Source organism: Gadus morhua, chromosome 5 (genome assembly GCF_902167405.1).
Source record: "Gadus morhua chromosome 5, gadMor3.0, whole genome shotgun sequence".
Classification (NCBI taxonomy): domain Eukaryota; kingdom Metazoa; phylum Chordata; class Actinopteri; order Gadiformes; family Gadidae; genus Gadus; species Gadus morhua.
The window spans coordinates 11108609-11120642 of NC_044052.1; the positions used below are offsets into that span (position 1 = coordinate 11108609).

General features: G+C 49.9%; 1 protein-coding gene across 4 annotated transcripts in view; it reads right to left on the reverse strand.

Moving 5' to 3' along the window:
- Positions 1–3564: 3564 nt before the first annotated feature.
- esrrb (estrogen-related receptor beta) overlaps positions 3565–12034 on the reverse strand; it is a 53655-nt gene continuing 45185 nt past the window's right edge. For all 4 annotated transcript variants that reach the window (XM_030357162.1, XM_030357161.1, XM_030357160.1 and 1 more), the window contains 2 exons: positions 7863–8132; positions 3565–3885 (listed from right to left, as the gene is read on the reverse strand). In XM_030357162.1, the coding sequence (XP_030213022.1) occupies positions 3641–3885; positions 7863–8132 (515 nt within the window). In that variant the 3' untranslated portion in view covers positions 3565–3640. The remainder of the gene's footprint in view (positions 3886–7862; positions 8133–12034) is intronic.

Below are 12034 nucleotides of genomic sequence, written 5' to 3' on the forward strand. Positions count from 1 at the left end.
GCTGCTGGCCTGAGCCGAGGCCTCTCTGGCTGGGCTCCTCCTCCTCTGACTCCCCTCCTCTCGCCTGCCGAAGGCCACTTGATTAATCGCTGATTGGAAATGGCCGACAGTGTGTGTGTGTGTGTGTGTGTGTGTGTGTGTGTGTGTGTGTGTGTGTGTGTGTGTGTGTGTGTGTGTGTGTGTGCGCGTGTGTGCCTTGGTGTATATTTATTTAATGACAGCAAAATGTTTGATTCGTGGTGGAAATGAATGAATCACAGGAGTTCCAGGTGTATTTAATTCATCGTTTCTTTAAGGTTTTTCAAAATCAAAGCATAAAAGTTACACAGATATTGGTGATTCAACGATCAGAGATATCAATGTACATCATTGCCAAAATGATATAATTCACACTATTAATACCCCACGCAGAGGCAGAGAAATGATTTACCTGCCTCACTCTGCAATTTTGTCATTTAGGGAGCAAGTCTGACACACCGATGTTTGTAAAAACATATACCCGCTTAACCAAAAACTGGGGTCACGCCCACTCATGACCAGGTCAATGAGGTCAACTTGTAGCATGCTATACTTTTACAAACATATATGAAGGATGAACAGGAAGAGGTAACTGGTAACTATAATTACAAATATCTTGGCAGGACCACTCGGGGAGACAGCAGTGGACTGTTAGAAACGGATGGCTCGGCATGTTGAAGTCCTTTGTGCTGACGATTGAATAGCAGAGGAGCACGGGCGTTCCTGACTGACGACGGGATGATCGTGAGGTAGTAGCCAGCATTGGTTTGCTGCATACTGTATTTCAAATGGTATTTTTGACAACTTACTGTATACTGTCCGGTACCGGACACAGATATATTTACACTTTTTGTTTCAGACAAAGTATTTCATGTAAGACGTGTTTTCTCGTAGTCTACACAGTGCCCCCTTTTTTTTTTTGCAAACAAACAAAACAAACAAAAGTCAAGGGTGTGCAGGATGAGTGTGTTCCGATCACTGTGATAACTTTGTTCAGAAGCTTTTGTTTTTACTGACTGCTTTTTGAATGGAGCTGGGAAGTCTTAGAAACGGCAAAAACGAAACGTTCTGTTACTCTGATATACGGGCTCTTTTGTGTTATGAAATAGCTGCTCTTCCACACCTAAGCAATGCTCCACCTAGCATGGTTTCAGTCAGTATCAGTAGCCTACCTGTTTTGTGAAATAAGTTACATTGTCAATCGCTACATTGACGCTTCTTTTCAAGCTAGCTGAAGTGTGTGTGACTATGTGCGTGGTGTGCGACGTTTGTATGTGGCGTCTTTAAAGCGACCTATCAGACATCAGCAAAAAAGATTGGTGTCAGCTGTCGAATGAGCGTTGGCAGATGATACCTTAAGCATCGCGGCGACTCAAACCCGTTTTGCAATGTCAGACATTTCCTTTGATCACAGTATCATATTGTTGTGACAGAAAACTTATCACATCACATCAGTTCCTACAGCGGAGCGAGCAACAATGTTCCTGGAACATCTCCGTCCACGTAGAAAAGAGCGGCGCGGCCCAGCGGGGCTGAGCTACAGTACTGACAGAAGAGCCCGGCCTCATGGCTGTCAGGCTGAATCGACGACAGAGAGAGACAGAGTGGGCGAGAGACGGCAAGCGGGGGAGAGAGGGCGAGCGGGGCGCAAGAGGGCGAGAGACCACAGTACGGGATCTCTCTCTCTGTCTGTCTGTCTGTCTGTCTGTCTGTCTGTCTCGCTCCCCAGCACCCCAAGTCACACCTTGTACTCACACACTCCTGGTCTGCTGTCACACCCGAGAAGCATGGCAACACTTTACTAGCCCCGTGTTGCTATTCACAGACTGCACACTTGGGGGTCCATGGCTAGCTAGACCCTCCGAATGGAAGTCCTCCTCTGGCCAGCCGGATGGTTTGGTGGTGGTGGTGGTGGTGGTGGTGGTGGTGGTGGTGGTGGTGGTGGGGGAGGGGGGGGTCTAGGAAGGGTACCTCGGCCCACTGGCCAGTCTGTCTTCATGAGGGTCAAGCGGTGCCACCGCGCAAGGGAGACGGGCCGGACGTACGGTCGGACAACAAGCGTCGGGCTAAGAATACGCTCAGCACCTGCCGCTCACCTTCACGCAGGGCGGGGCTCTATGAAAGCAGGCCAGAGGGGCTATTAAAAGACGCCGGCGATTCTAAAATGGTGGGAAGCAGATGCGGGACACCTTGCTCCCAGTGTGTGTGTCTGTGTGTGCGCGCGCGCGTGTGTGTGTGTGTGTTTGGGACGCGGCTCTACGGCGGGCTTACAGTGGGGGAAGGAGGGGAACCGAAAATAGAGTGGCTGACATATGGGCCTCTGATTGTTTGAACATGGAATCTCCTGGACTCCTGCCACTCCACATAAATCCTTTGATAGCGCCGCCACCCAAACCCTGCGATCGTCTTTCACCTAGCCTTAAATCAGCTTGTCTGTTCGCTTCCCATGGGGGGGGGGGGGGGGGGGTCAGTGGAATCTCTGTGGGCTTAAAACAAGGGCCAAATTTGGGATTCAAGGAGCAGGGCGCAAAACCAACGCAAATCCGAATGGGTAGAGGACGAGGCCTGGGGCCGCGGAGCGCCAACACACGGACGTGGCCTTAGTGAACCGCAAGGCCCTGGTGACTGGGGAGGAGCAGGTGAAGGTTAGGAGTGGGGACGGATGGCGTGCCAGCCAGCTCCTTTATTGCTACGTTACTACGGAATAAGTGAAGTGACTGCGGCAGCCGCCTACGCTAGTTTGGTTAAACATGGGACCGGTAAGTCTTCCTGTCTTCAGATCGATCCGCGCTGATCACACGCCTCGCTGCTCTGGAGAGGTATATTCAAGGACATTTAAATCAATAGATTTCACATTTAGGTAACAGTTTGAGCTTTTTTTTGTTTTTTCCTTCCAGGGAGAGGAGAAGAAGAGAAAATGGCCACTGAGTTCACCAGACGTTAAACTGTACACTCAGTCTTCCCATAATAAATATATACATGTTCTGGTCAAGTCCAGTCCAAACCAAACAAAAAGAAAAAAACATCTGTGAGACAAGTGAGTCTGTTTATGGTGGTTGACACTTCGGGTTTTCTTCAGAGCGATTGTGTGAAACTCAGTTAAAGATTCTGAGGAAGAGGAATCCCATTACTTTGTTAATCAAAAAGTGGCGACTAGTTTTTCTGAAGAGATCAAGGGGGGCAGAAAGGTCCTTTTTCATATACAGTATGACCACAGACCCTAAACAAACCAACGAAAAACAAAAGAAAAACAATTATTACTGTACATATTATTTCTTATATATTTAAATTAATTTGCATCATTTTTATATTTATACTAGCAACCGACGGGTTCTCTTTTGTTCTCTTTTTTTCTTTTTCTCCGTCTCTCCTCGACGGAGGAACGGGGGGAGAGGTCTATCCCGCCTTGTGTGCACAGTCAACAGGAGGGGGGGGGGGGGTCTCCCTCTTTAACGGACCCCCGGGCCTCGCTTCAAGTCACTCTCTGGATCTATCACACAACCTCCCCCCTCCGACACTCCCTCCCTTCCCCCCAAGCCCCCCACCCCCACCCCTTCTCCCCCTTCCCTCCCCTGCGATCGCCATCGGCCGTTGCCAGGGGTTATACCCACAATCCTCCCCATCAGACCTTGGCCTCCAGCATCTCCAGGAAGAGTTTGTGCATGGGCACCTTGCCCTGCACTTTGATGCTGTAGAAGTGCTGCACGGCCTTGGTGGCCGTCTGCCTCAGCAGGGGCAGGGTCATGAGCAGCTTGCCCGCCCGCCGGGGGTCCTCCGGGTGCTGGCTGCTCTCGTAGTCCTGGAGGGCCTCGTGCAGAGCGTCCTGCAGCTTCTGGACCGCCTCCATGTCCTCTATGTGCATGGAGTCTGCAAGTAAGAGGGCACAGCCGTCAGCATGAGGGGAACGATCAGGGAGGATTAGAGCACGATGAATACACTGGAGGTTGTAAATGGTGAATGGGCTGCATTTATACAGCACTTTTCTAACCAGTGTCCACTCAAAGCGCTGTACAATACTGCCAAACCTTCACCCATTCATGCACACGTCGACGGCGGTGTCAACCACGCAAGGCGGCATCCAGCTCGTCGGGAGCAGCTAGGGTGAGGTGTCTTGTTCAGGGACACCTCGCAACTCAGCTAGGAGGAGCCAGTATCGAACTAACTAACTTCCGGTTACCAGCAAACCCACTCTACCTCCTCATTCCCCTTACTCTCTTTTAGTTTTTGAACCACAGAGTAAGGGGGATCACAGTTGAGGCTGAGACAACGGTGCCCCACAAGCAATGACAGCAAATTGAAAGATTTTTTTATTTCTAAAATGTAATCTCAAGATTGATCTTTACCGCGCTGTCAGGTGGGGTAAAGTGGGGAGGGGGGGGGGGGGGGGGGGGGGGGGACGGGACATTATCAGTGTAACTCCCAGGCTGACAAGATAAAGAACAGATCGTAAAGCAGGAGAAAAACAAAACAATATTTGTTATTTTCTCTCTTGGCGGTGGTGTGATATCCATACGGCCTTTGACCAATGAGGCTGCAAACCAATGCCATTCTCCAGTAGCAGTAGCAACATAATGAACCCGAGCCAATCTCTAGTGGATGAGTGCACGTTAACGACACAGCAGAGTGTTTTATATAAATAACCTACACGCTCTCTCACTTACACTTCACTGATACTCCTTCCTTTTTACCATCAGATATTTCTACATTGAGTTAAACCTGTGCCACATACATGTTAAATATATGTGGGTAGATTATTATTTTTTTAATTATATACAATAACCTTTTAGCTCATTTAGCATTATTTCAGCATATCAAATGTGCACATTTCAAATCGCATAACGCTAAATTCCCCACATTGTTGGTTGGAAGTGTTTTGCTCTGCCTCCGTTAGGGTATAACGAGAGATAAAGAACACCTGTGACATGGCCGCCATAATGTTAAGGTTGTTAAATCGTCATGACAACAACAGCTGTGGCTGTCCCCGACGCTCCCGTTACTGTTCCCCCTCACGCGGCAGCACAGGACGACGCCTCTCATCCGGACGGCCCCCTGTGGCTCTCCTGCTACACCTTCTTACTGAGGCTCCCTAGCTATATAGAACAGTGATTTTAATTTCCTCATTTTTTTTTAGCTCTCTCTCTCTCCCTCTCTCCCTCTCTCTCTCTCTCTCTCTCTCTCTCTCTCTCTCTCTCTCTCTCTCTCTCTCTCTCGCTCTCTCTTTCTCCCTCTCCCTCTCTTCGTCTCCCTCTTTCTCCCTCTCCCTCTCTTCCTCTCTCCCCTCCCTCTCTCTCTCTCTCCTCCCTCCCCCCTCTCTCTTCCTCCCTCTCTCTCTCCCCCCCTCTCTCACTCCCCCCCCCCCTCTCCCTCCCCCCTCTCTCCCCCGACTCTCTCCCTCCCCCCTCTCTCCCTCACCCCCGCTCTCTCCCTCCCCCCTCTCTCCCCCGCTCTCTCCACCCCCTCTCTCCCTCCCTCCCCCCCTCTCTCCCTCTCTCAGGAGCAGTCTAGGGTCATGGTTCTCTCACCGGTTAACCAGTGTTTGGCACTCCAGAGGTAGCATGTCATTGGCTGGCTGACTGTTCTCACCTTGGCTGTGAATATTTTACCGCACGGGACAATAAAAAAAAAATAGGGAAAAACAGATTCCAGTCTTCGGCCCAAATTCATTGACTGGAACAACAGTATTCCCAAGACCTTGAGACATTTCTCACCCTGCCGCTTTTCAAACCCACAGTGGTGAAATGAAGTAGGTCGTTTTGGAGAGTGAATGGGGAAGGGGAGGGGTGGGAGGGAGGGGGAGGGATGAGGGAGGGATAGGGAGGGAGAGGGGAGGGAGGAGGGGGCAGGGATGGGGGAGGGTGAGTGGATGGAGGGATGAGGGGAGGGAGGGAGGGAAGCGAAGAACAAAAGAGAAAAAAATCCATTTGCCCTGATAAGGATGACATGTGACATCCTTATCATCCGCTAGCATTTACAATAATATTATGATAATACACAAATATGAAATCTCAGTCGAATCCCACTGCTACACGTTGTATGTTTACAAATCGAATGTGTAAATGTGATTCCTGTACTAGCGCTTTATTAATTTATTTAGTTAAAAGGTATTTACAATTTTCAACACACACACACAAACAGCTAGAACCCATTGGTAATCCTATTGGAGATAAATATAATGATGATGATGTTTTGGAAGACAAAACCAAAGAAAAATAAGAGGCAAAAAATTCTTATCCAAGTTCCTATCAGAGGAGAAAGAGAAGGAGTCAGAGCAGGGAGGGGCCCCAGCACCCAGGGAGGGGGCCCCAGGGAGGGGGCCCTAGAAACCAGGCTCATGTAGGGGTCCTAGCAGTTAGGGAGGGGGCCCCAGGGAAGAGGTCCTGGGAGCCAGGAGGGAGCCCCGAAAGCGAGGGAGGGAGGGGGCCCCAGGACCAAGGGAGGGGGCCCCAGAACCAGGGAGGGGGCCCTTGCAGCCAGGGAGGGATCAGCCTTAGCGGGTAGAGGTGGGACGGGGCGGCCTTAAAAAAACAACTTTGAAGAAACAATTTCCTTGCAATCCATCAGAGAGCGCACGTCGATCCGATTGATAAACTGCTAATTACAAAATCAATCGCTATGAATTTTCACAGCTGTCAGACAGAGCGGCTCCCAGGAGAGAGATCTCGCCCAGACCTTGTTCCAGCGCTCAGGACCACCCTCATCCTGCTCTCCTCCTCTTCATCCATCCCTCCCACCTCCCTCTCTCTCTCTTTCTCCCTCTTTGCCTCTCACACACGTTCCTGCACCCGACCAAAGCCATCGTCTGAAGGCAAAAGCTCAACCATCAGCGCTTTTCCTTTTTCAGCCACGAACAAACACACAGAGAGAGAGAGAGAGAGAGAGAGAGAGAGAGAGAGAGAGAGAGAGAGAGAGAGAGAGAGAGAGAGAGAGAGAGAGAGAGAGAGAGAGAGAGAGAGAGAGAGAGAGAACAAGAGGAAGCACGCCAGTGACCCAGGCGTTCATTGATCACAGGAGCTGGGGAGGGGGGGACAGTTCTCAGAAGCTGCCTGTCGATAGCAGCGCGTGCCGTCCACACATTGCAACAAGGCCTCTGACTGGCTGATACTCTTTCCATTCGACCTAACACATTTTATTGACAGGCCCTGTGTTTCTTAATGAAATGCTAAATTCCCCTCCCAGGCTGCGGGGCCCGCGGCCCCCGTTATGGAGATAGAGGGGGGCGGGCGGCCGTGGTGACAGATGGGGAGCGCAATATGCAACCAGAAGAGGGGAAACGGAGAAACCTTCACTCTTACATATACCTCACACACACGCGCACATTCACTTACCTTGTTAAAATACTTTTTTTTGCTCTGTATATGTATTGTGTTATTCGGAAACTGTATAATTTTATGTTCTATGAAATGTTCTACACATATTTTGGACTCCATAAAACCACTTTTCAAATATACATAATGTATTTTTTGTTTCGGTGTCCACCATGAAAGTGAATTACAAAAGTTTTTATAAAATGTTCAAATCCCTTATTAATGCACAGGAAAAGTACCCTTTAGAATAAAAAATAATTTTCAAAAAATATTTTTACAATTAATTTGCCATTTGGAACAACCATTAAAATACCTAAACAATATTTGAAACATCCATATTTCGAATCGATTCATATTATTGCAAAATCCTGTATTTACATTATTGATTTCATGTACACTTTCGTACTGTTGTTTCCATGGCTGTCCTCAATGCATTTCTTCACATCAAAAACACAAACGCGCACCTAGCCAAATCCCACCAACCCCAACACAAACCAAACCCCTCCTAGCTAAACCCGGCCGGACCGGCCGTGGGCGTACCTGAGTTAGCGAGGGCGATGGCCTTGAGCGTCACAAACTCCTCCTTCTCCACCTTGAGCTTCTTGTACTTGCGCACCAGCTGCAGGATGGAGACGTAGAGGTCCAGCAGCCCCGTGAGCCGCGAGTGCTCCTCGTCCATGATGTAGTCCTCGGCGTACACCAGCTCGTCCTCGTAGGGCAGCGAGCGGAACACGATGCTGAGGATCAGGATCTCCATCCAGGCGCTCTGCAGTAGACTCATCTGGTCTCCCAGGGACAGCGTGGAGAAGCCTGGAGGGTGGAGGTGGAGGAGATGGGATTTTGTTATAGCTTTGGGGTTCGTAGGAGAGTGTGTGTGTGTGTGTGTGTGTGTGTGTGTGTGTCGAGGGGGGGAGGGGGCGGTGTATGTGTTTATGTGGTTGTGTATGTATGTGTGTCTGTGTGTGGGTACATAAGGTATGTATGTGTGTGTCTGTGTGTGGTGCACGTGTGTGCCTGTGTGTATGTATGCGTGCATTTATTAAAAAAATCACATGCGTAAGACAAACATAAAAAGAAAACTTACAAAATACCAAAAAACTTCAGATACTCACAACGCACAAATAAACGACTAACTAATAGATAAATTCGACTTAAACAATGGCAGTACGTATTCGCCTCAGATATGACCAGAGAACATTTAGTTGACATCTAAATGCACCGTGTGAACGTCGACAAGGGGCGCTGAGCACCGGACTCGGGGGGGTTAACGGGCTCACCGAGGCGGCCCGGAGCTAGCATGCCACGGCGCATGCTAGCGTGCTTAACTTTAAGCGGGCCGGGGAAGGTCCTCTTTGAGGCTGGTGTTTAGAGACCTTCAGGGGGCTTTGCTGTAAGCGAGGACAGTAAATCGGTGCAAAGGTCTTACGGACACAAAGCCGCGTGGTGGTCACCCCCTTGTTTTCTGTCACAGCGCTATCGGCCCTTGTGTGTGCATGTGTGTGTGTGTGTGTGTGTGTGTGTGTGTGTGTGTGTGTGTGTGTGTGTGTGTGTGTGTGTGAATGAGGGGGAGGGCTGATGGCGGGGGGGGGGGGGGGGGGGGGGGGGGGGGGCTAGGATTAGCACCGAGACAGTTTCTCATCGTAGGGGTTGAGGACGTGACACACAATCAGTGTGCGGGTGGGAAGGTTACAAGCGGATACACACAGGCACACACACACACACAATACACACAAGGACATGTTTGTGCACGAGACACAAAAACACAGCAGGAAATAAATACTAGTGTATTTGCATAAGCAAACACACGCCCACACACAAACACACACACAGAAAGACTCGCACACACATACACATACTGAGGAATCCATGTGTCCACAATGCAACAGCACTCCTTTAAAAGAAAGCAAAACAGACAAACAAAATCCCCGGTGTGGTGAGGGGTGGTGTGGTTCAAGCCTTCCCCGAGGACCCGCCTCAACTGTCGGAGAAGCCGCGGGAACGCTCTGATAAGTCGAATAATAAGTCCGTCACAGCCACACATCTACATAGGCCTGGAATAGAACACAACATGAGCGATGTCCGCAAAACGCTGAGCATAGAGAGCCTCATCAAACCAGGTAATATGGAGAGGCCCAGGCAACTAGAGATGAGATTGGAGGCCGATAGCCATCTCATCCCTCGCTCCCATCATACGACCCTTCAGCTGTCAACACTGTGTGGGACTGTGTGGGTCTGTGTGTGAGTGTGGGTGTGTGTGTGTGTGTGTGTGACATTGTTTAACGCCAATTTGGTGCCCAAAGTATCAATCAGATTTTTTCCACTCGCAGATCTAGTTCGATTTGATCTTTCCTAAATAGTGGAATTGTAAACGATAGATTTCTGCACGTCATCAGGTTTAGGATCTATTAATGGCAGAGTATATATATATATATAGTTTATATATAAGAGTTGATGTATTCTTATAAATATATGTGTATTTAACTAATTATCATAAATTACCCCATGCATGCAATGAGCTCATTAAGAGTTTAACTTACAGAAAATTTGAAGCTCTCATGCAAAACAATAGTTTGTTTTATAATTCGGTAGCATGGAAACTCCTCTATTGTTTTACTATTACTAGCATACATTCAGGACCGTTCATCCTGAGTCTATCCCATCCATCCTACTTATCCCAAATGCTGTAGTCTAGATCACTCGAATTGGATCCCAATTCATTACTTGAATGCCGCAGCTTCTGAAAGTCATGTGTTTGAGTTTAATGGTACACCAGGGCAAAGTGTAACGGTACAATAGGGCTTGTTCACCACACTGGGTGTTCAGGGGGGCAGACTGGCTGGATGAGAGGGAGAGAGCAGGCCCCCGTCTAAAAGACCACCGAAGAACAAGTGGCTGTAGGAAATTATTTGCACCAACACACACACACACGCACAAACAAAGGCGCGCACACCTTTCTACCTTTCCGATCTCTCTCTCTCTCAGCACGGTGCGGGTGCAGGACGCCCCGCGGGCGGTCCATCCTGACAGCATTAGCCCCGTGAACGGCAGCGGCTGATTAAAATGATTGCTTCTACAAGACCCGCGCCGCCGCAGCCGTCTGCCAACGGCGCGATTAGGAGCCGATAGATTACAGTATTGACCACGGAGGAGAGCCGCCGCCACACCGCGTCCTCTCAGGTGAAACACACACACACACACGCACACACACACAGACACACACACACACACCAGACACACACACACACACACACACACACACACACACACACACACCAGACACACACACACACACACACACACACGCACACACACACAGACACACACACCAGACACACACGCACACACACACACACACACACACACACACACGCACACACACACACACACAGACACACACACGGGATGGCAGGGAGAGGGGAAAGAAAGTCTAAAGACAAAATAGATATATATAGAAAAGAAGGAGATGAAGAGGAAGACAAGTAGGGTGTGTATGGGAGACTGAGAACATAATTGAAGAGGCAGGGGTGGGTCCACCTCTTCCTCCACGCTCCATTCCCCCTTATCGTGGCGATGACCACCGCACGGGGGGGGGGGGGGGTTGCTGCCGGATACATTCATTAACAGATTGTGATCAGAATGCGAGGGTCCTTCACATTGTGAAGGGGAATCAATAGTCAGGAGAATGAAGTGCTCTGATCAAACACCGAGAGGAGCTACCGGCCCGGCACCAGGCACAGCAGCGCAGGCCCGCTGTGTCTGCACGTGTGTGTCTGTTTGTGTGTGTGTGTGTGTGTGTGTGTGTGTGTGTCTATGTGTGTGTGTTCATGTATATGTGTTTGTGTTTGTATGTGTGTGTGTGGGGGGTTTACTTTGTACACATGCATTCACGCCGCGTTAGGCAGGACCCACGGCGGACCCCTGTTAAAAGCACTCAAAAGAAGTCGGCTATCATCGGCCCGCACAATAAGTCCTATTTTGTAAAGGCGCGTGCCATTAAACATCTCCAGAACGCATCTTAAAATCCCTGCCTGTGTAATTTCCCTGTCTGCACACGCTGCCATTACGTCGGACAGGATCTCGGCTGACCAGAGAGGGCGATGGGTGGGATTGTCACGCGAGCGCCGGCGTAATATTGATTGCCGCATCGGGTTGGCATCACAATCACAGGCGGGGGGCTTTTTTTTTTTTGTGTCAAGCCTTTTAATGCCAGGCGGGGGAGAACGGAAGCAGAACTAAAGCGCCGCTTCCCAATGTGACAGCCCCCCGAGTGAAAGGCCTCTTTCTGGGGGGGGCTCGCCAAGGAGAAGGAGATGCTCTAAAGCACTGCCTCTGGGATACACACACACACACACACACACACACACACACACACACACGGCCCGACACCTTTCAGCCTGCATGCACACACGGCGAGCGCAGCCGCAGCCCTACAATTACCTTTGACGCTAAAAGTCCTTGAATCTAATCCAGTGTTGGTGAGATGGAGAGGTGGTGTTTTCCCCGCCCCGTGTTCCAGCCCCTCTCTTCAGGGCCTAAATTATCGCTCCAAATGGGATCTGGTGTCGTGTTGCCTCGCCTCTTTCCACTCCATTTAATCAAGTAATGAAGTGACTCCCGGCGGCGGCGGGTCACGGGCCGCTCCGGCCGCCGCCGCCCCCCCGGTTAAGTGCCGGCGGAGTGGGTGATTTCCCTCTAATGAAATATCAATATTT